Consider the following 26562-nt stretch of genomic DNA (forward strand, 5'->3'; position numbering starts at 1 on the left):
CTCTAGAGGAGCAAAAGCAGTGAAGCGTATCTGTGAACACAGAGACATTTTAGTCTGGATTCTCTAGAGGAGCAAAAGCAGTGAAGCGTATCTGTGAACACAGAGACATTTTAGTCTGGATTCTCTAGAGGAGCAAAAGCAGTGAAGCGTATCTGTGAACACAGAGACATTTTAGTCTGGATTCTCTAGAGGAGCAAAAGCAGTGAAGCGTATCTGTGAACACAGAGACATTTTAGTCTGGATTCTCTAGAGGAGCAAAAGCAGTGAAGCGTATCTGTGAACACAGAGACATTTTAGTCTGGATTCTCTAGAGGAGCAAAAGCAGTGAAGCGTATCTGTGAACACAGAGACATTTTAGTCTGGGTTCTCTAGAGGAGCAAAAGCAGTGAAGCGTATCTGTGAACACAGAGACATTTTAGTCTGGATTCTCTAGAGGAGCAAAAGCAGTGAAGCGTATCTGTGAACACAGAGACATTTTAGTCTGGATTCTCTAGAGGAGCAAAAGCAGTGAAGCGTATCTGTGAACACAGAGACATTTTAGTCTGGGTTCTCTAGAGGAGCAAAAGCAGTGAAGCGTATCTGTGAACACAGAGACATTTTAGTCTGGGTTCTCTAGAGGAGCAAAAGCAGTGAAGCGTATCTGTGAACACAGAGACATTTTAGTCTGGGTTCTCTAGAGGAGCAAAAGCAGTGAAGCGTATCTGTGAACACAGAGACATTTTAGTCTGGATTCTCTAGAGGAGCAAAAGCAGTGAAGCGTATCTGTGAACACAGAGACATTTTAGTCTGGGTTCTCTAGAGGAGCAAAAGCAGTGAAGCGTATCTGTGAACACAGAGACATTTTAGTCTGGATTCTCTACAGGAGCAAAAGCAGTGAAGCGTATCTGTGAACACAGAGACATTTTAGTCTGGGTTCTCTAGAGGAGCAAAAGCAGTGAAGCGTATCTGTGAACACAGAGACATTTTAGTCTGGGTTCTCTAGAGGAGCAAAAGCAGTGAAGCGTATCTGTGAACACAGAGACATTTTAGTCTGGGTTCTCTAGAGGAGCAAAAGCAGTGAAGCGTATCTGTGAACACAGAGACATTTTAGTCTGGATTCTCTAGAGGAGCAAAAGCAGTGAAGCGTATCTGTGAACACAGAGACATTTTAGTCTGGGTTCTCTAGAGGAGCAAAAGCAGTGAAGCGTATCTGTGAACACAGAGACATTTTAGTCTGGATTCTCTAGAGGAGCAAAAGCAGTGAAGCGTATCTGTGAACACAGAGACATTTTAGTCTGGATTCTCTAGAGGAGCAAAAGCAGTGAAGCGTATCTGTGAACACAGAGACATTTTAGTCTGGGTTCTCTAGAGGAGCAAAAGCAGTGAAGCGTATCTGTGAACACAGAGACATTTTAGTCTGGGTTCTCTAGAGGAGCAAAAGCAGTGAAGCGTATCTGTGAACACAGAGACATTTTAGTCTGGATTCTCTAGAGGAGCAAAAGCAGTGAAGCGTATCTGTGAACACAGAGACATTTTAGTCTGGATTCTCTAGAGGAGCAAAAGCAGTGAAGCGTATCTGTGAACACAGAGACATTTTAGTCTGGATTCTCTAGAGGAGCAAAAGCAGTGAAGCGTATCTGTGAACACAGAGACATTTTAGTCTGGGTTCTCTAGAGGAGCAAAAGCAGTGAAGCGTATCTGTGAACACAGAGACATTTTAGTCTGGGTTCTCTAGAGGAGCAAAAGCAGTGAAGCGTATCTGTGAACACAGAGACATTTTAGTCTGGATTCTCTAGAGGAGCAAAAGCAGTGAAGCGTATCTGTGAACACAGAGACATTTTAGTCTGGGTTCTCTAGAGGAGCAAAAGCAGTGAAGCGTATCTGTGAACACAGAGACATTTTAGTCTGGATTCTCTAGAGGAGCAAAAGCAGTGAAGCGTATCTGTGAACACAGAGACATTTTAGTCTGGATTCTCTAGAGGAGCAAAAGCAGTGAAGCGTATCTGTGAACACAGAGACATTTTAGTCTGGATTCTCTAGAGGAGCAAAAGCAGTGAAGCGTATCTGTGAACACAGAGACATTTTAGTCTGGATTCTCTAGAGGAGCAAAAGCAGTGAAGCGTATCTGTGAACACAGAGACATTTTAGTCTGGATTCTCTAGAGGAGCAAAAGCAGTGAAGCGTATCTGTGAACACAGAGACATTTTAGTCTGGATTCTCTAGAGGAGCAAAAGCAGTGAAGCGTATCTGTGAACACAGAGACATTTTAGTCTGGGTTCTCTAGAGGAGCAAAAGCAGTGAAGCGTATCTGTGAACACAGAGACATTTTAGTCTGGATTCTCTAGAGGAGCAAAAGCAGTGAAGCGTATCTGTGAACACAGAGACATTTTAGTCTGGGTTCTCTAGAGGAGCAAAAGCAGTGAAGCGTATCTGTGAACACAGAGACATTTTAGTCTGGATTCTCTAGAGGAGCAAAAGCAGTGAAGCGTATCTGTGAACACAGAGACATTTTAGTCTGGATTCTCTAGAGGAGCAAAAGCAGTGAAGCGTATCTGTGAACACAGAGACATTTTAGTCTGGATTCTCTAGAGGAGCAAAAGCAGTGAAGCGTATCTGTGAACACAGAGACATTTTAGTCTGGATTCTCTAGAGGAGCAAAAGCAGTGAAGCGTATCTGTGAACACAGAGACATTTTAGTCTGGATTCTCTAGAGGAGCAAAAGCAGTGAAGCGTATCTGTGAACACAGAGACATTTTAGTCTGGGTTCTCTAGAGGAGCAAAAGCAGTGAAGCGTATCTGTGAACACAGAGACATTTTAGTCTGGATTCTCTAGAGGAGCAAAAGCAGTGAAGCGTATCTGTGAACACAGAGACATTTTAGTCTGGGTTCTCTAGAGGAGCAAAAGCAGTGAAGCGTATCTGTGAACACAGAGACATTTTAGTCTGGATTCTCTAGAGGAGCAAAAGCAGTGAAGCGTATCTGTGAACACAGAGACATTTTAGTCTGGATTCTCTAGAGGAGCAAAAGCAGTGAAGCGTATCTGTGAACACAGAGACATTTTAGTCTGGATTCTCTAGAGGAGCAAAAGCAGTGAAGCGTATCTGTGAACACAGAGACATTTTAGTCTGGGTTCTCTAGAGGAGCAAAAGCAGTGAAGCGTATCTGTGAACACAGAGACATTTTAGTCTGGATTCTCTAGAGGAGCAAAAGCAGTGAAGCGTATCTGTGAACACAGAGACATTTTAGTCTGGGTTCTCTAGAGGAGCAAAAGCAGTGAAGCGTATCTGTGAACACAGAGACATTTTAGTCTGGGTTCTCTAGAGGAGCAAAAGCAGTGAAGCGTATCTGTGAACACAGAGACATTTTAGTCTGGGTTCTCTAGAGGAGCAAAAGCAGTGAAGCGTATCTGTGAACACAGAGACATTTTAGTCTGGATTCTCTAGAGGAGCAAAAGCAGTGAAGCGTATCTGTGAACACAGAGACATTTTAGTCTGGGTTCTCTAGAGGAGCAAAAGCAGTGAAGCGTATCTGTGAACACAGAGACATTTTAGTCTGGGTTCTCTAGAGGAGCAAAAGCAGTGAAGCGTATCTGTGAACACAGAGACATTTTAGTCTGGGTTCTCTAGAGGAGCAAAAGCAGTGAAGCGTATCTGTGAACACAGAGACATTTTAGTCTGGATTCTCTAGAGGAGCAAAAGCAGTGAAGCGTATCTGTGAACACAGAGACATTTTAGTCTGGGATTCTCTAGAGGAGCAAAAGCAGTGAAGCGTATCTGTGAACACAGAGACATTTTAGTCTGGATTCTCTAGAGGAGCAAAAGCAGTGAAGCGTATCTGTGAACACAGAGACATTTTAGTCTGGATTCTCTAGAGGAGCAAAAGCAGTGAAGCGTATCTGTGAACACAGAGACATTTTAGTCTGGGTTCTCTAGAGGAGCAAAAGCAGTGAAGCGTATCTGTGAACACAGAGACATTTTAGTCTGGGTTCTCTAGAGGAGCAAAAGCAGTGAAGCGTATCTGTGAACACAGAGACATTTTAGTCTGGATTCTCTAGAGGAGCAAAAGCAGTGAAGCGTATCTGTGAACACAGAGACATTTTAGTCTGGGTTCTCTAGAGGAGCAAAAGCAGTGAAGCGTATCTGTGAACACAGAGACATTTTAGTCTGGATTCTCTAGAGGAGCAAAAGCAGTGAAGCGTATCTGTGAACACAGAGACATTTTAGTCTGGATTCTCTAGAGGAGCAAAAGCAGTGAAGCGTATCTGTGAACACAGAGACATTTTAGTCTGGATTCTCTAGAGGAGCAAAAGCAGTGAAGCGTATCTGTGAACACAGAGACATTTTAGTCTGGGTTCTCTAGAGGAGCAAAAGCAGTGAAGCGTATCTGTGAACACAGAGACATTTTAGTCTGGGTTCTCTAGAGGAGCAAAAGCAGTGAAGCGTATCTGTGAACACAGAGACATTTTAGTCTGGGTTCTGTAGAGGAGCAAAAGCAGTGAAGCGTATCTGTGAACACAGAGACATTTTAGTCTGGATTCTCTAGAGGAGCAAAAGCAGTGAAGCGTATCTGTGAACACAGAGACATTTTAGTCTGGATTCTCTAGAGGAGCAAAAGCAGTGAAGCGTATCTGTGAACACAGAGACATTTTAGTCTGGGTTCTCTAGAGGAGCAAAAGCAGTGAAGCGTATCTGTGAACACAGAGACATTTTAGTCTGGGTTCTCTAGAGGAGCAAAAGCAGTGAAGCGTATCTGTGAACACAGAGACATTTTAGTCTGGGTTCTCTAGAGGAGCAAAAGCAGTGAAGCGTATCTGTGAACACAGAGACATTTTAGTCTGGGTTCTCTAGAGGAGCAAAAGCAGTGAAGCGTATCTGTGAACACAGAGACATTTTAGTCTGGATTCTCTAGAGGAGCAAAAGCAGTGAAGCGTATCTGTGAACACAGAGACATTTTAGTCTGGGTTCTCTAGAGGAGCAAAAGCAGTGAAGCGTATCTGTGAACACAGAGACATTTTAGTCTGGGTTCTCTAGAGGAGCAAAAGCAGTGAAGCGTATCTGTGAACACAGAGACATTTTAGTCTGGATTCTCTAGAGGAGCAAAAGCAGTGAAGCGTATCTGTGAACACAGAGACATTTTAGTCTGGATTCTCTAGAGGAGCAAAAGCAGTGAAGCGTATCTGTGAACACAGAGACATTTTAGTCTGGATTCTCTAGAGGAGCAAAAGCAGTGAAGCGTATCTGTGAACACAGAGACATTTTAGTCTGGGTTCTCTAGAGGAGCAAAAGCAGTGAAGCGTATCTGTGAACACAGAGACATTTTAGTCTGGGTTCTCTAGAGGAGCAAAAGCAGTGAAGCGTATCTGTGAACACAGAGACATTTTAGTCTGGGTTCTCTAGAGGAGCAAAAGCAGTGAAGCGTATCTGTGAACACAGAGACATTTTAGTCTGGGTTCTCTAGAGGAGCAAAAGCAGTGAAGCGTATCTGTGAACACAGAGACATTTTAGTCTGGATTCTCTAGAGGAGCAAAAGCAGTGAAGCGTATCTGTGAACACAGAGACATTTTAGTCTGGATTCTCTAGAGGAGCAAAAGCAGTGAAGCGTATCTGTGAACACAGAGACATTTTAGTCTGGGTTCTCTAGAGGAGCAAAAGCAGTGAAGCGTATCTGTGAACACAGAGACATTTTAGTCTGGGTTCTCTAGAGGAGCAAAAGCAGTGAAGCGTATCTGTGAACACAGAGACATTTTAGTCTGGGTTCTCTAGAGGAGCAAAAGCAGTGAAGCGTATCTGTGAACACAGAGACATTTTAGTCTGGATTCTCTAGAGGAGCAAAAGCAGTGAAGCGTATCTGTGAACACAGAGACATTTTAGTCTGGATTCTCTAGAGGAGCAAAAGCAGTGAAGCGTATCTGTGAACACAGAGACATTTTAGTCTGGATTCTCTAGAGGAGCAAAAGCAGTGAAGCGTATCTGTGAACACAGAGACATTTTAGTCTGGATTCTCTAGAGGAGCAAAAGCAGTGAAGCGTATCTGTGAACACAGAGACATTTTAGTCTGGATTCTCTAGAGGAGCAAAAGCAGTGAAGCGTATCTGTGAACACAGAGACATTTTAGTCTGGATTCTCTAGAGGAGCAAAAGCAGTGAAGCGTATCTGTGAACACAGAGACATTTTAGTCTGGATTCTCTAGAGGAGCAAAAGCAGTGAAGCGTATCTGTGAACACAGAGACATTTTAGTCTGGGTTCTCTAGAGGAGCAAAAGCAGTGAAGCGTATCTGTGAACACAGAGACATTTTAGTCTGGGTTCTCTAGAGGAGCAAAAGCAGTGAAGCGTATCTGTGAACACAGAGACATTTTAGTCTGGGTTCTCTAGAGGAGCAAAAGCAGTGAAGCGTATCTGTGAACACAGAGACATTTTAGTCTGGATTCTCTAGAGGAGCAAAAGCAGTGAAGCGTATCTGTGAACACAGAGACATTTTAGTCTGGATTCTCTAGAGGAGCAAAAGCAGTGAAGCGTATCTGTGAACACAGAGACATTTTAGTCTGGATTCTCTAGAGGAGCAAAAGCAGTGAAGCGTATCTGTGAACACAGAGACATTTTAGTCTGGATTCTCTAGAGGAGCAAAAGCAGTGAAGCGTATCTGTGAACACAGAGACATTTTAGTCTGGGTTCTCTAGAGGAGCAAAAGCAGTGAAGCGTATCTGTGAACACAGAGACATTTTAGTCTGGATTCTCTAGAGGAGCAAAAGCAGTGAAGCGTATCTGTGAACACAGAGACATTTTAGTCTGGATTCTCTAGAGGAGCAAAAGCAGTGAAGCGTATCTGTGAACACAGAGACATTTTAGTCTGGGTTCTCTAGAGGAGCAAAAGCAGTGAAGCGTATCTGTGAACACAGAGACATTTTAGTCTGGATTCTCTAGAGGAGCAAAAGCAGTGAAGCGTATCTGTGAACACAGAGACATTTTAGTCTGGATTCTCTAGAGGAGCAAAAGCAGTGAAGCGTATCTGTGAACACAGAGACATTTTAGTCTGGGTTCTCTAGAGGAGCAGAAGCAGTGAAGCGTATCTGTGAACACAGAGACATTTTAGTCTGGGTTCTCTAGAGGAGCAAAAGCAGTGAAGCGTATCTGTGAACACAGAGACATTTTAGTCTGGGTTCTCTAGAGGAGCAAAAGCAGTGAAGCGTATCTGTGAACACAGAGACATTTTAGTCTGGGTTCTCTAGAGGAGCAAAAGCAGTGAAGCGTATCTGTGAACACAGAGACATTTTAGTCTGGATTCTCTAGAGGAGCAAAAGCAGTGAAGCGTATCTGTGAACACAGAGACATTTTAGTCTGGATTCTCTAGAGGAGCAAAAGCAGTGAAGCGTATCTGTGAACACAGAGACATTTTAGTCTGGATTCTCTAGAGGAGCAAAAGCAGTGAAGCGTATCTGTGAACACAGAGACATTTTAGTCTGGATTCTCTAGAGGAGCAAAAGCAGTGAAGCGTATCTGTGAACACAGAGACATTTTAGTCTGGATTCTCTAGAGGAGCAAAAGCAGTGAAGCGTATCTGTGAACACAGAGACATTTTAGTCTGGATTCTCTAGAGGAGCAAAAGCAGTGAAGCGTATCTGTGAACACAGAGACATTTTAGTCTGGATTCTCTAGAGGAGCAAAAGCAGTGAAGCGTATCTGTGAACACAGAGACATTTTAGTCTGGGTTCTCTAGAGGAGCAAAAGCAGTGAAGCGTATCTGTGAACACAGAGACATTTTAGTCTGGGTTCTCTAGAGGAGCAAAAGCAGTGAAGCGTATCTGTGAACACAGAGACATTTTAGTCTGGGTTCTCTAGAGGAGCAAAAGCAGTGAAGCGTATCTGTGAACACAGAGACATTTTAGTCTGGATTCTCTAGAGGAGCAAAAGCAGTGAAGCGTATCTGTGAACACAGAGACATTTTAGTCTGGATTCTCTAGAGGAGCAAAAGCAGTGAAGCGTATCTGTGAACACAGAGACATTTTAGTCTGGATTCTCTAGAGGAGCAAAAGCAGTGAAGCGTATCTGTGAACACAGAGACATTTTAGTCTGGATTCTCTAGAGGAGCAAAAGCAGTGAAGCGTATCTGTGAACACAGAGACATTTTAGTCTGGGTTCTCTAGAGGAGCAAAAGCAGTGAAGCGTATCTGTGAACACAGAGACATTTTAGTCTGGATTCTCTAGAGGAGCAAAAGCAGTGAAGCGTATCTGTGAACACAGAGACATTTTAGTCTGGATTCTCTAGAGGAGCAAAAGCAGTGAAGCGTATCTGTGAACACAGAGACATTTTAGTCTGGATTCTCTAGAGGAGCAAAAGCAGTGAAGCGTATCTGTGAACACAGAGACATTTTAGTCTGGGTTCTCTAGAGGAGCAAAAGCAGTGAAGCGTATCTGTGAACACAGAGACATTTATTTCCAGAAGTGGCTCATGCAGTTGTGGAGACTGGCAAGCCCCAAATCCGTGGATCGGGTGTCAGGCTGGAGGCTTGTCCTGACTTACATGGTTCCAGGGGCAGACAAACCCAAAATCGACAGGGCAGGCGACAGGCTGCTGGCTCACTTCCCAAGAACCAGAGGTCAGAGGATGACAAGTCAAATACAGAATCAAGAGAGAGCGAGCTTTGCCAGAGCATTCATATATATTGGATGCAGGCCGCACCCCCAAGGAAATTCCCCTTTCAACTGATTTGCTGTTCACATCAAATCACAAAATGGAGAATGATTTCATAATCTCTGCCAACCATTGAAACTCTTGCCCTCGCCAAGTTGACATATAGCCTTAACTGTCACAGCCTACCCTGTCTCAACTTGGCACCCTTACACATCTCCTTAAACCATACATAATCTTTAAATAAAGACAATTATAAAGTCATACTCACACCTAACATGATACAACTAACATGTATATAACCAAAAACACACCAGCCCTGTTTACATTATTAAAATGCAATAAGGGAGGGAAGAAAACAAAAATATTTGCTATATATGTATATGCACACATAACAAAACAAAGAAGAAATACTCAAAACAATTACAGTCCTAATTTCTTCAGCTTCTCACATGATCGTAGCTGGCATTTAGAACTACCTTCTTCCACCACCCATTCTGTATTCCCTTTGCCCTCAGCAAGCACCGCAGCTAGTCGTGCTTCTTTGCCTGGGGGGTGACCCAAACATTCATTCCTGAAGGATCTGGGTCATTAGTAGTCACATCAGAATTGGGTTGCTGTAGCTTTCCATTCACTTTAATCACAGGGGATGGTAGTACTAAGAGATGTCCTAAGGGATCTCCTGTATTCCAGGCATACTCTTCTTTACCTCTCTTATGTAATATCAATTCAGTTTCCTCTTGGTAATCAGGATCAGTCACACCAACCAACCCCTACAGTAACTCCTTTCATTGCCTGTTGAACCAGGTGCATGAGGAGCCCAAAGCGGCTGGCCAGGCAGCATTTTTAACTTCCAGTTCAGTGGAATCATTGTCGTGTCTCCTGGTGGGAGCATTCCTCCCTTTGGAACTAAGATCTCTAGACCCACAGAGCATAGGGTCGCAGGGACGGGAAGCAAAAATTTTGTGAGTGGTTGACTAGGGGTAATAGTGAGTGCTACCACTTCCATTTCCAGCCCTTGATTCCTGGGCCTGTGAATTCTCACTATGGCAGAAACAGCACCATATGTTGAACACTGGTTTAGAGCATATACAACCTCCTGGAGCGCATTGCCCCAACCCTGCAAGGTATTGTCACCTAGCTGATGCTATAATTGGGTCTTTAGAAAGCGATTCCATCATTCTCTCAAGCCAGCTGCCTCAGGATGATAGGAAGCATGGTAATAGGCAGTGAATTTCATGAGCACGGGCCTGTTGCCACACTTTATTTGCTGTGAAGTGAGGCCCTTGATCCAAGGAAATGCTGTGTGGGATACCATGACAGTGAATAAGGCATTCTGTAAGTCAACAAATGGTAGTTTTGACAGAAGCATTGCATGGAGGGAAGGCAAATCCATACCCAGGGTAAGCTGTCTATTCCAGTAAGAACAAAATGCTGCTCTTTCCATGATGGAAGCGGTCCAATGTCGTCAATCTGCCACCAGGTTGCTGGCTGATCGCCCCTAGGAACAGTTGCCATACTGGGGACTCAGTGTTGGTCTCTGCTGCTGGCTGATCGGGCACTCAGCAGTGACTGTAGCCAAGTTGGCCTTGGTGAGTGGAAGTCTGTGTTGCTGAGCCCATGCAAATCTCCATCTCTGCCACCAGGACTGCTTCATTCATGAGCCTGTAGTGACAGGAGTGGCTGGGGAAAGAGTTTCCACAAAATCTGTCATCCTATCCACTTGATTGTTAAAATCCTCCTCTGCCGAGGTCACTGTTTGGTGAGCATTCACACAAGACATAAATATCTCCACTTCTTCGGCGCTTTCTGAGAGGTCTATCCACATGCCTAGTCCCCATACCTCCTTGTAACAAATTTTCCAATCATGTTCCTTCCAAGTCCCTGACCATCCAACCAAACCATTGGCCACACACAGCCCTTGAATCAGTATACAGTGGCACTACTAGCCATCTCTCCTTCTGTGCAGAATGAGCAACCAGGTGCCCTGCTCAGAGCTCTACCCATAGGAGGATTTCCCTTGCCACTGTCATTCAAGGAGGACCCAGAAAAGGGCTCCAGTGCTGCTGCTATCCACTTCTAAGTGATGTCTGTATATCGCGTATAACCATCTGTGAACCAGGCAACTGATGATATGAAACTCCCCATGAGGCCATAGGTACAGACTAGGAGAAAGAAGGTAATGTGACAGGAGTGGGAAGCATGGGGACTTGGGCTGCTTCCTTGTGTAAGTTTCTTGTGCCTTCAGGTCCTGCTCGAGCCCAATTTCATATATACCACTTCCATTTGTTAAAGGAGTGTTGCTGTACAGGTCTGACTTTACGATTCTGTGGGTCAGACAACACCCAGTTCATGGTGGGCAACTCAGGCCGCATAGTGACTTGGAGGCCCATGGCTGAGTGTTCAGTCTTCACTAAGACCCAGTAACAAGCCAAACCTGTTTCTGAAGAAGAGAGTAGTTATCTGCAGAGGATGGCAGAGCTTTGTTCCCAAATTGTAAGAGTCTGTGCTGTGATTCACCAGGAGGGCCTGCCAAAGGCTCCAGACAGCATCTCTGTCTGCCACTGACACTTCTCAAGAACCATTGAATCAGCCAGGTCATACAGCCCAAGTGACAGAAACGCTTGCACAGAGCTTGAACCTTTTGCAGATCCTTCTCTTGTTCTGGGTCCCCCTCAAAACTAGCAGCTTTTTGAGTCAGTTGATAAACAGGCTGAAGTCACGCACTCAAATGAGGGATATGTTGCCTCCAAACTTCAAAGAGGCCCATTAAGCATTATGCCTCCTTTTTTGTTTTAGGAGGGGCCAGATGTAAGAACTTAATCTTCATTTTAGAAGGAATAATCTCAACACACCCCACATCTCTGGACCCCTAGAAATCTCACTGAGGTGGAAGGCACGGAATTTTTGTCAGATAATTTCCCACCCTCTGGCACACAAATTTTTTACCAATAAGTCCAGAGTCATTGATACTTGTTCCTTACTAGGTCCAATCGGCATAATGTCATCAATGTAATGGACCGGTGGAAGAGACAGGCGATCACAGCCCCTGCTAACTAAATTATGACATAGGGCTGGAGGTTGATGTACCCCTGAGGTAGGACAGTGAGCACATCTTACGGGACTTGCCAGCTGAAGACAAGCTACTTTTGTCAGTCATTTGAACCCAGAATTGAGAAAACAGCATTGGCCAGATCAGTAGCTGCACACCAGGTACCAGGAGATGGATTAATTTGCAGTGAACCCCCGTCTGGAACAGCAGCTGCAGTTGGAATCACCACCTGGTTAAGTTTTTATAATCCATTGTCATTCTCTAAGATGTGTTTTTTCCACAGGCCAAAAAGGCAAGTTGCATGGGGGTGTGTTGAAAATCACCACCCCTGCATCTTTCAGCTTCTTGATAGGGGGGCCAATATCTGCAGAGTCCCTCCAGGAATATGGTATTGGTTTACTATTTCCCTAGTTAGGGACAGCTCTAATGGCTTCCACTTGGCTTTTCCTACCATAATAGCCCTTACTCCACGTGTCAGGGACCAATATGGGGATTCTGCCAATTGCTTAGTGTATTTGTTCCAATTATGCATTCTGAAGCTGGGGAAATCACTGCAGGATGGATTCAGGGACCCACTGGACCCACCGTGAGATGAATCTGAGCGGGGACTACATTAATAGCCTGACCTCCATATGCCCCCATTCTGACTGGTCAGCCACAGTGACGTTTTGTGTCTCCTGGAATTAGTGTCAGTTCACAGTCAGTGTCCAGTAATGCCAGAAAAGTCTGATTATTTTCCCCAGTGAACAGCCACTCTCATAAAAGATCATAGATCCCTTTGGGGAAGGCTGGGAGAAGGCCTAACAGTATAAATTTGTGGCCGTGTAGTGGGGTCCTGCCTCGAGGGAACCCAGTTTCCTCTTCATTCAGAGAGTTGTAGGTCTGTGAAGTGGCTCAAGTCGGGAACTGATTGAGGGGCCGTGACACTCTGTTCTGGTGATTCAAGTTAGCCTGCCGTTCACTTGACTTAGAATTCTCCCACTTACACAGTTCAAGTAAATATTTAGTAGATTTTCCATCTGTTTCACTCCAAGGGACACCCTGACTATGTAGACAACGCCAAAAGTTCTCATTACTGCTTGGACTGTGCTGTTCGTTAGGGTAACCACGCCCACCTTGTCTTTGGCAATTAAGTGCTGCCACGTGGACCCTACCACCCTGGGGTCCAGTCAGCCCCATTGTAGTTAGGTGCCTAAATTTGGTTAGGGTAATTCCCACTGTCAAAACTGACTTAAATAAAATAGCAATCACAGCAGTCTTCAAGCATGCTGGGACTCCCTTCAAAAACTTGTTCCTCCCTGTTGTGGTGAACCGTGTGTCTTCTAGGCACTACATGGGTGGGTCTGTTAAGTCCAACCTAAAAAATCTAGCATGCCAATTTCCGTAAGCCTTTGGACACCTTCTTCTACAGTATACAAAGGCAGTCCTGGCATTTCAACTTAATGTAGGCCACCACTTAATCAGTGCTTTATGAACCAACCAAATAAACTATTAGATCCTCTTCTAACTTCCTGAACTAAAACACTGAAGAATCTGTGCTTCGTGGGCCTGTAATAGGCCCATATCAGTAAAGTCAGACTGATCCAACTTTATGTTCCTTGCACTGTTTCCCTCGTCCTTAATATGTTTTCCAGGTTTCTGTTCGTATATATTAGAAAAAATCAGATTGTCCTTTTAGAGTGTAATGTACCCCCTCATGATCACACTTTGTACTTCACCTCTTGGGGCTCACTGAGACTTTAGTTGTAGGTCTAGAAGCAAAAATGGGTGGTGAGTCCTGGGGACATTTAGAAATGTCTTATGAGGCATCTGCTTCCCACAATGCCCCAGGTGATACCTCAGACAAAGACTCTTCAGGCACAGCTGCGTTAATCTCATGACATGAGGGTTGAAGGGACAGTGGTTTTTACCGGTGGTGTGAGAGTATAAAAGCGAACAGTCACTAATTGAGAGTGCTGCAGAGGAATCAAAGAGTACGTAGTACAGACCATATTGGCTGGAAACTAAGTGAAAATAAGGACAGTGCTACATTATACGGAATAGTCAGAAATAGTACTGTATTTTAGATATGCTGACAGAAGAAAAAACCTGCATCGGACTTACTGAAATTAAAAATATTTGTGGGTCAAAGAAACTGAAAAGACAACCAACCACGACATGGGAAAAAATATTTTGAAAATCATGAAATAAACTAATTTTAAAATGGGCGAAGGATCTGAGGGACACACAGGTTGTCTCAGAGGCGGTCCTGAGATCCCGAGCAGCCACAAGCCTACTAGGATGAGGACACCAACCTGGAACGTCAATCCCTCTGCGGGTGCTATGTCCGTCTTATTTGATGGAGTCACACACATGAGATGCTCACAAAATGTTGGCAAATGAAAGCCATTTAATTACTCATTGAAAACAACAGGACCAGTTCTGTGGTGAGTCGTCCCCTGGCTCAAAAGCTCTCCAGGCAGAGATGGAGATTCTTGTACATGGGCCCCTACCTGGCACTGTAGTTGGGGGACTAGGAAGGCCTCCCCTAGTCGTCGTCGTACTCCAGGGGCTGCAGGACCCTGGCACTGTAGGTGGGGGACTAGGAAGGCCTCCCCTAGTCGTCGTCGTACTCCAGGGGCTGCAGGACCCGCTGCCTGGCATTTCCAGCCTGACCACCAAAGGAGGGGGCGGTGGGCATACTGGCACCAGAATGGACTTGGGTCTCTTTACTCCTGCTAGTTGTCGGGCTTCGGGGTGGTGGTGGTTTGTCCTGAAGCCTAAAAATGCTAAAGGACTGTCTCCTCTCAGGATCTGAATAGACAGTCTCAAGAAAAGATGGATAAATGGCCAGTTGTTATTAGTTGCCAGAGAGGCGGTTTGGACTCGTGGCAACCTCCCATGTGCAAAGTAGAACTACACTCCATAGGATTTTCAAGGCTGTGACCTTTTGGAAGCAGATTGCCAGGCCTGTCTTTTGAGGCACCTCTAGGTGGGTTTGAACTGCCAACCTTGCAGCTAGTAGTCGAACATTTAACCATTTGCATCACCCAGGGACCACAAAATGGTCAACAAGCTCTTGAAAAGTCATCAGGAAAATACAGATCAAAACCACAATGAGATGTCACGTCACACCCACTAGAATGGCTACAATCAAAGTTTTTTGTTTTTTAAAGTAACAGGCATTGGTAAAGATGTGTAGAACTTGGGTTTCTTATACACTACTGGTGGGAATATAAAATGGTGCACCCCCTTTGGAAAACTGTGTGGCAGTTCCTTGAAAACCTGAACAAAGTTTGACCCAGCAAGCATATGTCCACGTAAAAACTTGTATTCAAATGTTCATAGCAGTATTATTTGTAATAGCCAAAAGGTAGATACTATTCAAATGTCTGTCAGCTGATGAATGGATAAACAAAATATGGCATATCCATACACATGGAACGTTGCTTGGCCGTAAAAAGGCATGACATACTGATGGTTCTAGTTTAAGAATAGCAAAGGAACGTTAAGGTGAGGACAGATGTACATTGCCTTCCTGGAGTGCCAAGGTCTCAAACCCAGAAACTTGGGAAGCACAAGTGAAATCTGGGCAGTTCTACTTACTAGGGATTTTGGGCAGCTTCTACAGAGAAGAGGATCCTGGAAAAGATGCTCTGTGAAAGGCCTTACCAACTTGCAGGTGTGGTGTTTCAGGATTTCCAAGACAAGTTACTGAAGTATTCCTTTTCTTTATGCTTAGTAACGCTTAGGACGTTTAGTGAGCTGATGAATGAATAGAGTTAATACCTACAGAGAGGCTGTTGTGCACTCAACATTGTGCTAAGCACTTCTGTACCGGGGAGATGTGAGAGTGAAGATGGCCTAAAAGAAGTAGGTGACCCGTGAGCTCAAGAAGCTTATCTTCTTGTGTGGTAATAAATGCGTATGAAATATATGAAACACTCAATGATAGCACTGATTTTTAGTTTAGTATTAGGATATCTCTATAGACAAAAGGGTTAAAGGACTTTGAAAGAATAGTAAGATCTCTGGGATAGGACTATGACAGTAAAACATTCAAAAATGAATTTGAAGTATACGTTATTTTATATAACCTGATAAGTCTGAAAAAGGAATAAATAGTTTTTCAAAACTAATTCATGAATGCGGAATTCTGGTGCGTAAAGTAGTCCCCGGCACGTAATTGGAACATAATAAATATTTGTTAAGTGAATGAGCACCAGACGTTTTACTTAAGACTCATGCATTAAAGATTAGTTGTCTCCTGCCCTAAAGGAGCTTATAGTTATAAAAATTGTGAGTAGTCCCAATTGGGAGACCATGTTTTTTAGTTCCCACTTACTATTTCTGGAACACAACTATTAAAAAGCATATAACTGTTAGTATCCATCTTTCTTATTTTACGTTTTTAATTTTTAAACTATATTTGCATGGTCTGAAATAATTAAAATTATCTTCTTGCTCAGCTAGAGTGGCTTGAAAGCAAGATATCATCTCTTATATAGTTTTTAGATTAAGTTATAACTGTTCACTTTGGAACTACCTAAAGATTGATAGAGATGCATTTGAAAAGCATTATTTTTTTTTATTGATTCTTAATGTAGTAAATTACTAAAGTTATTTGGCAGCAAACAGAAATGGCCTGTGATGTGGCTCACATTTACTCTCCTGATAACGCCACAATTTGCATTAATTGCATTGCGACTGCACTCACTTATATTAAAAGCCTTCTGCTATAATCAATCCTTTTTATTTCAAATCATTTTGGCACAATTTCTAGCTATAAACACTCATAAAAGACAGACAGCTGAAAAATATGTTACAGGTTTTTTCAATATACCTATTGCTATTTTTTCATGACAAGTAGTTATTGATATGCTTCTAGGAACAAGCATGGTGCGACTCGCCGAGAATTAAGACCGATATGAAAAATGTTAAGTGGATTATTTTGCATAAAAAATAGACAGTTTTTGAAGTTGTATAATTAACCTGTGTTTAGAAAATACCTTGATTTATGCTTACATTTGTATCGCAGTTGCATACATTATGGAAATTTAATTTATAATCCATTTAGCTGATGCAGTCATAGTTTTTAGTGCTGTCGTTTATTAGTGCTTGTGTATTAAATGCTCTAAAGGTTTCAACCTGCCTTATGTAAAAAATTATACCTGTGCACTTACATTGTATGAGTCACAGCAGGATTTCTGTTTAAAATTCAGGTAGCTCTGGTACGTTTAACAGATTTTTCTGGTTTATTGTTAGTAGTGCAGAAATGGCAAACAATGACCTTATATATTGAACATCAAATGATTTACACTTCCAGTTTACTTACAAAAGTCCACTGTACAAATGAGGGCTTTTCTTCAATATCTTGAATCAATCATGTAGTTTTATGCAGAATGTTCTCCTTGGCTTTGAACTCATTATTCATTTAGAAGTAATACCATTTATAAATGCTCCAGGTTAATAGTATTAACCATTCTTAACTGTAATTTTAAAGAGATTGGGGCTTTTTTGAAACAGCTCTTTCTTTAGATTATCAGCAGATGACTAAATGCTAGTCAGCATTTTACTACGTTTTCTCATTAAGAAGTCCTTTTTTGCCGTCTTTCAGAATTAATTGGATAATCGTTAGTCTTCAAATCAGAAATAAAAACACAAGGACATAACCCTTCAGTTTACCTGGCAAAGAACATGTATAATCTTAGGTGGAGGGGAAACGTTATGTCGAGTGTAGTTAACAGATGGTGAACCTGAGTGCCTTAGATTAACTTGGGGGAAAAAAATGTGTTCTTTAAAATGTTGGCCAGTATTCTGGAAATTAATTTTACTTGTTTGTCAAATAATATATGTTTCATGAATGTGTGTGTCTCAGTATAGTGTACATTTATAAAATAGTTAAATATACAATATTTTATTCATTAAAAAAATAAAGAGGACTCAACTAGTTAAATCTACATATGCCCCTTCCTTTTTCAGACACGTGGCATATGAGATTTTCTGTCTCTGTCTTTTTTCTTTTTATGTTAGACATATATATCATGTTTAAGCACTTACACGTTCCTGCTGTAAGAACTTTGTGGATTTTTAATGGATTTCCTTATCCATTTCCATTTTTTAAAACTTTCTGTCATAAAAAAGATAGGAGCTTTACTGTTTCTGACCAACACGTAGTTACAAGAAACTGATGGGACACCCTGCTCTCACAAAGGTAATCTTGAAATTTTAAAACAAGAAGCTAGTGGCACTGTAGATACCGTATCTTTACACAGATGACACACGCGTTGTATGTACTTTTTTTCTGCCAGCCACGCAACCTTCCTCCCCCTGTATATTATCTTCGTAAGCGCTATGCCTTTTTTTTTTTTTTTTTACATGTTGCTGACTTCAATTTCTGTTTCTGATCACAGTTGCGAGGTGTACAAGGAGCAAGAGTCCTTTTATAGGCCTACGCTCGCAAACGTGACTATGGTGACTTACGGTCATTGATCAAAGACATTGACACACTAAGAAGACATAATTAAACTATGAAATGAGCAGACCTGACATAACCTAATGTGTTACTTAAGACGATCTGATAAGGTTTTTGGATTCAACTGTTGAGCTAATGGGCTATAATTATCAACTTAATAGAAACAAACACAGACTTTGCACTGTTTGTTTTCCTGTTACTGGGGGACTACCAAGCTGGTTTCATGACTTCCTGATGATGGCTTATACCTTTATTACATGGTTATGATCAAAAGTAACATTTTTGGACTATTTTTATACATATAAGCAGGAGATTAAAGAAAATGGCCAGAGTGAAAGAAAACGAACGGAACGATATGATTTTCCTGTAGCTTGGAAGGACAGGTGAACGAGGCTGAAATTCACTCCTGAAAGTGTCACGAGACAAGCATGTCATGTGCTGTGCCATAAATGTACTTAATTTCATCATCGCATTGTGTGTGTGTGCGTTATATGCAAAAGAACACGGTATTTACTTTTAGAAAAATGTTTAATAGCTATTTTCTAGTTTCCTCCAGTTGTATTAATGAGTGAGTCTTTAAAATTTAGATTTCATGTGTGTTCTGACCATTTTTCCTAATTGGTAGTTTAGGAGAAAAAGGGAGAAACTCATTTGAATGCATAAATTTACTCATTAAATGTGTAAATGTGTTTGTTTAAGAATCAGTTCTTTTATAGACTACCACATAGAGAGTATAGTAATCAAATACTCCCAATTGCGATGGAAGCTATAACTGTGGAAGGAATTCACTCCAAAGTTGAATGATGCCACGTAGAATAAAAATTTCTCATTTGCGGGAAAAATTGCAGAAGTATATTTGCAGCTCTTCAGGTTGTTTACTCTCGTACCAGTTAGTTCACACAGATCTGTTTACTCCCGTACCAGTTAGTTCACACAGATCTGCTTACTCCCGTAGCAGTTAGTTCACACAGATCTGCTTACTCTCGTACCAGTTAGTTCACACAGATCTGTTTACTCTTGTACCAGTTAGTTCACACAGATCTGTTTACTCTCGTACCAGTTAGTTCACACAGATCTGCTTATTCTCGTACCAGTTAGTTCACACAGATCTGTTTACTCTTGTACCAGTTAGTTTACACAGATCTGTTTACTCCCTTACCAGTTAGTTCACACAGATCTGTTTACTTTTGTACCAGTTAGTTCACACAGATCTGTTTACTCCCTTACCAGTTAGTTCACACAGATCTGTTTACTCCCTTACCAGTTAGTTCATACAGATCTGTTTACTCTCGTACCAGTTAGTTCACACAGATCTGTTTACTCTTGTACCAGTTAGTTTACACAGATCTGTTTACTCCCTTACCAGTTAGTTCACACAGATCTGTTTACTTTTGTACCAGTTAGTTCACACAGATCTGTTTACTCTTGTACCAGTTAGTTTACACAGATCTGTTTACTCCCTTACCAGTTAGTTCACACAGATCTGTTTACTCCCTTACCAGTTAGTTCATACAGATCTGTTTACTCTCGTACCAGTTAGTTCACACAGATCTGTTTACTCTTGTACCAGTTAGTTTACACAGATCTGTTTACTCCCTTACCAGTTAGTTCACACAGATCTGTTTACTCTTGTACCAGTTAGTTCACACAGATCTGTTTACTCCCTTACCAGTTAGTTCACACAGATCTGTTTACTCTCGTACCAGTTAGTTCACACAGATCTGTTTACTCTCGTACCAGTTAGTTCACATAGATCTGTTTTACAAACTAAAATCTCACACGTTAGCTTATTTGGATGTGGTTAGGTAAATGGCCTCTTGGTTGGAAGAGCAACTTACAGTTTACAGTTTGTTGGATGAATGTTTAAAACAGATTAAATAAATTGTTTTTATTTTGGTATTCCTTGAGTAGCATAAAAGCATTCATTTTAAAACAGTAGGTTAAAGAGAATTTGGATACATCAAAACATATCTTCTAAAGCATAGCTTATTGTAGTAGCTTGTAAAGTGGAGGATAGTCCAGTCCTCGGCTCTTCTTTGTTTCTCTTCCTACGTGTGTCACACAGTCTCAAGTAAAGAATACAGCACCGCATCCCCCTGAACAAGAGAGATGTTCATAATCACCTGTGCCTCAAGTTCTCTGTTACCCAGAGGGAGTAATTACTTGATGACTTGTATCTCTTCTTTTTAATCTTACCATTTCATAGGATCAGTGTAAATATCTCTTGGCAGATTAGAGGTATTCTAAGAAAAATGGCATTTGTAGAGAAAGGCCACATGTCCCATTGACTTTTGGGTAGGAATCACACTTACCTTACAGTTACAAAATTTTCCAAATGGGCCAAACGAAAGTGAGATAATTTATGACAAGTGCTTAGCACAATGCCCATCACATAGTAAGCATTCGGTAAATGTTGTTTTTAGGTGCTGTCGAGTCGGTTCCGACTCATAGAGGCCCTACAGACGACAGAAGGAAACACAGTCAGGTGCCATGCTGTCCTCACAATCCTTGCTATGTTTGAACCCGTGTCTGTAGCCACTGTGTCAGTCCATCTCATGGAGGCTCCCCCCTTCCTCTTCTTCACTGACCCCCTATTTTACCACGCATGATATCCTTCTTCAGGGACCAATCCCTCATGGTAAAATGTTCAAAACACTTGAAACGAAGTCTGGCCATCCTTGATTCTAAGGAGGATTCTGGCTGTACTTCTTCCGAAACAGAATTTGTTCATTCTTCAGGTTGTCTGTGGTATGTTGTATATTCTATATTTTTCGCCAAAAGCATAGATCAAAGACATCAGTTCTTCCTTGGTCTTCCTTATTCACTGTCCAACTTCAATAAATAGTAACTTTTATTTTTATAAGAAAACTTCTGACAAGAAGGAATGATCATGGCTTCCAAGTCAGTCATCTCTAAGAATAAAATAATAAGGCTGCTTTTTGAAAACTTCACGTCACATTCCTGATTTCTTGTTGCACTTTACATCCTTAGTCCATAGGAATATTTATAATGCTAGGCAAACGCTTGACATTATTGTGGAAAACATACATAATTTTACTTTCTGGCTTCTTTTGCTGTTTGATCAAGTTAAAACTTAGATTGTCCTTAATAGCAGTACTCACCAACAGTTGATTTAATCCAGTATCATTAGTCATCATGGAAGTGCAAATTAAAATTACGAGATAACGCATTGCACCAATTAAAATAACTGAAATTAAAAAGACTTAACAGTACCAAGAATTGGTGAAGATGTAGAGCAGTTAGAAACTTCATACATTCCTGGTGATAGTGAAAAGTAATATTTCCATCTTGTTAAACAGCTTGGCAGTGTTTGATACATTAAACATACACCTGCCTTGTGACCTAATAATTCCACTTGTAAGTATATACTAAAGAGAAATGAATACAGATATCCACACAAAGACTTGTACGTGACTGCTTATAGCAGCTGTCTTCCCCATAGCTCCAAACCAAAAACAAGTTGAACATCCATCACCAGGTGAGTGATGTTGTCGTTGTTGTTAGGTGCTGTCTAGTCGGTTCCGACTCATAGCGAACCTATGCACAGCACCATCCTCACCGTTGTTGCTATGCTTGAGCCCATTGTTGTAACCACTGTCAGTCCATCTCGTTGAAGGTCTCCCTCTTCTTCGCTGACCTTCTATTTTACCAAATATGGTGTCCTTCTCCAGGGACTGATCCCTCCTGATAACATGTCCAAAGTATGTGAGATGTAGTCTCACCATCCTTGCTTCTGAGGAGCATTGTGGTTGTACTTCTTCCAAGACAGATTTTTTCGTTCTTTTGGCAGTCCATGGTATATTCAGTATTCTTCGCCAGCACCACAATTCAAACGCATCCATTCTTCTTCCAGTCTCCCTTATTCACTGTCCAGCTTCCACATGCATATGAAAAAAGGCAACTGTAAACACCATGGCTTGGGTCAGGTGCACCTTAGTCTTCAAGGTGACATCTTAGCTTTTCAACACTTTAAAGAGGTCTTTTGCAGCAGATTTGCTCAATGCAGTGTATCTTTTGATTTCTCGACTGCTGCTTCGGTAGGTGTTGATAGGTGAACGTATTTGGTATATTCGTGAGTGGAATACTACAGAACAAATAAAAAGAACAGACAGTAACTTAAATGAATCTCAAGATGTTAACAGAAGACAGATATAAAAATGTATATACTGTATGTATAATCCCATTTATGAAGCTCTAGAACTGGCAGAATTGATCTATATAGTGATAGCAGTCACAGTGGTTAGCCTGGGTGGGAAGAGGATATTGACTGTGCAGGGACACCAGGGAACTTTCAGTGAGGGGGAATGGTCATTACTGGGCATAAGTAAATGTAAAAATTCTTTAGCTGTACATGTAAGATTTGTGCATTTTACTGTATGTAAATTATAATTTAAATAAACGCAGAAAATAATTGTACCTTGGCAATCCTTAGAAAGAAGGTAGGTGAAAAGGTATAGTAAAAGGATCATTGAACTGGGAGTCAAGGAACCTGGGTTTTGATACCAATTTTGCTACCTACTAACTTAATATCTGGGCAAGTCTTCAGAATTCTAAGTGCCAAGTTTTTTTCATTTTACAGGTATCAGGAAACCACAGCCTGTAGGCCAAATCTACCCTGAGCTAAGAATGATTTTTGCATTTAATGGTTGGGGAAAAAAATATTCAAAAGAAGAATAATGTTTTGTGACGTGGGAAAATTATAGAAAATCCAAATTTGTGTCCATAAATAGCTTTATTTGAACAGTGCCTCATTCATTCATTATGTGTTCCTTGTGACTGCTTTTGTGTTCCACAGGCAGAGTTTGGTATTTTTGACAGGTGCTGTCTGGCCTGCAGAGCCTAAAACATTTACTGTCTGGCCTTTTCCAAAAAAAGTTTGTCAACTTCTATTGTGGTGTGAAGTATTTGACTCTTAAATGTTTATTTTGGCACTAACATTCTAGGACGTCAGCTCTGAAATTCTTTGATGATAATCTGTTCTGGAATTTTCCATACATTGAATGCATCCATTAAATACTGAAACTCTGGCCCATTGAATGGTATGTGGTCACCAAATACTAGCTACCATCATCCTTCTCATTATTAGGATGAAATATATATCTGCTATCTTAGGATTCTGCTAAACATCAAAATGACCATATGTTCTTTTATTTGGGGAAGGAGAAAAAAGAGTTTATATCAAATGCTAATCATTGTTCATTGTTCTCATTTGAAGGCTCTCTATGAAAACATGCTGGTGGAGCTGCCTTTTGCTAGCTTTTTCCTTTCGAAGTTGCTTGGAACTAGTGCAGATGTGGACATCCATCATCTAGCTTCATTAGACCCTGAGGTATATAAGAATTTGCTCTTTCTCAAGAGCTATGAAGGTGACGTGGAGGAACTTGGGCTGAACTTCACTGTGGTGAATAATGACCTCGGAGAGGCACAGGTAAGGAGAACGTTTGGGAGGGTCTTTTGTTTTTCACTCCTTTACCAATTTAATTATTAATTCTGAATTTTGATTAACAAGGTAATGAGAAAGATATGTACTGTAGTATGTATATAAAGGTATATACTTTATACTAAACGTGTTGCCATTCAGTCCATTGGCACTCCTAGCAGCCCTACAGGACGTGGTAGAACTGCCCTATAGAGTTTCCAAGGAGCACCTGATGGGTTCGAACTGCCAGCCTTTTGGTTACCAGCTGCAGCTCTTAACCACTACACCCCCAGGGTTTCCATACTACATACTAAGTATTATTGTATCCTTTTGTGTGAAAGTGTATTTTCTTTATAGTATTTGAATTATTGCACATTTTAGTTAGAATGAAAAGCCCTTTCTTAAAGAATTATAGTTGACCCAATCACAGATTTTGTACTTGCAGACTGGCCTACTTAGGAAGATTTATTTGTAACCCAGATAAAGTTCTGAGACAAAGTTAATGCTCGCAACGCTTTGATGGTCATATGTGGACATGGTCCTAACCTGGGCCTTCCAAGGTCATCAGCTTTTCCTGGTTTAAAATTACCTGCATATTAATTAAATATATGCTTAATCTTCAGTCAAATCACCACTGAAAATATATTGACCCACACAAGATATTCCTTAACCTGAACCCCCAGATTATAAGCACTAACATTTTATTTTGGTAAATACACATACTGAACATGTTTATAGTAATGGAGTTTTGGTTAGTTCTTACGTGACTTATTCATTATTTTTCATTCATTCATTAAACATTTATAGCTCTGTGTCAGCCACTGTGCTACACATTGTTGTTGTCAGTTGGAATCGAGTCAGTTCTGACTCACGGCGACCCCGTGTGTGCAGAGTAGAACTGCTCCGTAGGGTTTTCAAGGCTGTGACCTTTCAGAAGCAGATCTCCAGGCCTGTCTTCTCAGGAGCCTCTGGGTGGGTTTAAACAGCAGCCTTTCAACTAGTAGTCACGTACTTAACCTTTTGCACCACCTAGAGATTTTAAAAAATTTATAAGAGCCACAGGTATATTTATAAAAGAATGTGATGTATGCAGTGATAAAATATACTGTGCTTAACTCCAGATAGGTTAGGGAAGGCTACCTGAAAGAGACTTTTGATGAGTGTTTAGGAATTCACCAAATAGGTCCTGCAGATTTATAAGTGGGTGAAGTTTAGAGTGTACACAGGAGCGCAGCTAGAGGGCTACGCAGGGATCTGACTTCTGCTAAGAGATTTGGGCTTAATCCTGTAGCCATTTAACCATTTAAAGATTTAGGTCTTAGAAGGCTTAAAATATATATACAAAAACAGATCAAATGTTTAATTCCATGTCTGATTTTTAATTTAAGTATTTCATTATGACATGTCCTAAAGAAATGCATTACAGATGTAGTAGGAAGTTAAATAACAAGAAAATATGTGAGTCTACTGTCAGAGAAATCTGAAATTTTGATTCAGTAAGTCAGGATTAGGGCCTAGAAGCACCCTGAGTGTTTTCTGAGTCAGGTGGTTCCAAAATACACAGAGAAGAAACAACTTGAGGATTAAGCAGTTATTATTTTTTTTCACAGATCAGTGTCAATCCTAATCATGTTGAATGAGAGGACTTCTATTTAAATCTTAATTTTGAACTAAGTATATTTTATTTGAGTGAGAGAAGGTAGGGGAAGGACATTCTTATTCTAAATTAGCATACAGTCTTTTTTTAAAAATGACTATTGCCATGTTTTTTTTTTTTTACAGTAGTTTTGAGGTCCAAAAAGACATTTGTTTGACACATTATTCTAAAATCTGGAATTTTCAATGCCAGGGTTTCTTGCAGAAAGAGTTGCCAAGTAACCAAATACAAAATATGCTTTGTTCAGTTGGTTTTTTTAAAATAATCCACATGAAATTCATTGACTCATGCATACATGCATGTCAAAATACAGTTTCATAAAGAATATACAAAATTACAATAAAAATATCTGCATGAAATTATTCATCATTCAGAGTACTTCAATCTCTAATGTTTAAAAGCACCTTAAAATGGCACATTGTTTGCAGAAAGTATAAATGTTCCTTTAAGATTTAGACCCACCACGTGTCTGACAGTTTGTTGTACTCTGGTGGCTTATGTGTTGCTGTGATGCTAAAAACTATGCCACTGGTCTTTGAAATACTAGGAGGGTCACCCATGATGGATATGTTTCAGCAGAGCTTCCAAACAACAACACACTAGGAAGAAAGACCTGGCACTCTACTTCTGAAAAAAATTGGCCAGTGAAAACCTTATGAATACCAGTGGCACATAGTCTGATAACAGTGCAGGAACATGAGACCCTCAGGTTGGAAGGCACTCAAAATACGACTGGGAAAGAGCTGCCTCCTCAAAGTAGAATCCACCTTAATGACGTGGATGGAGTAAAGCTTTCAGGACCTTCATTTGCTGATGTGGCACGACTCAAAATGAGAAGAAACAGCTGCAAACATCCATTAATAATCAGAACGTGAAATGTACAGAGCATGAAGCTAGAAAACTTGGAAGTCACAAAAATGAAATGGAACACATAAAGATCAATATCCTAGGCATTACTGAGCCGAAATGGACTGGTATTGGCCATTTTGAATCAGACAGTCATATGGTCTACTATGCCAGGAATGACAAATTGAAGAGAAATGGCACTGCATTCATCGTCACAAAGAGTATTTCAAGATCTGTCCTGAAGTACAACACTGTCAGTGATAGAGTAATATCCATAGACCTACAAGGAAGACCAGATAAATACAACTATTATTCAAATTTATGCATAAACCACTAATCTAAGATGAAGAAATTGAAGGTTTTTACCAATTTCTGCAGTCTGAAATTGATCAAACACGCATTCAAGATTCACTGATAATTACTGGTGATTGGAATGCAAAAGTTGGAAACAAAGAAGGATCAGTAGTTGGAAAATGTGGCCTTGGTGATAGAAGCCATGCTGGAGATC

The 26562-nt window shown here is 41.1% G+C and overlaps 1 protein-coding gene across 3 annotated transcripts in view; it reads left to right on the forward strand.

Annotated features, from left to right (window-relative positions):
• UBE3C (ubiquitin protein ligase E3C) overlaps nucleotides 1-26562 on the forward strand; it is a 210675-nt gene that overhangs the window by 142939 nt on the left and 41174 nt on the right. For all 3 annotated transcript variants that reach the window (XM_064275135.1, XM_064275137.1, XM_064275138.1), the window contains one exon: nucleotides 23348-23560. In XM_064275135.1, coding sequence (XP_064131205.1) covers nucleotides 23348-23560 — 213 coding nt within the window. The remainder of the gene's footprint in view (nucleotides 1-23347; nucleotides 23561-26562) is intronic.

The sequence above is a fragment of the Loxodonta africana genome, chromosome 22 (assembly GCF_030014295.1).
Source record: "Loxodonta africana isolate mLoxAfr1 chromosome 22, mLoxAfr1.hap2, whole genome shotgun sequence".
NCBI lineage: Eukaryota > Metazoa > Chordata > Mammalia > Proboscidea > Elephantidae > Loxodonta > Loxodonta africana.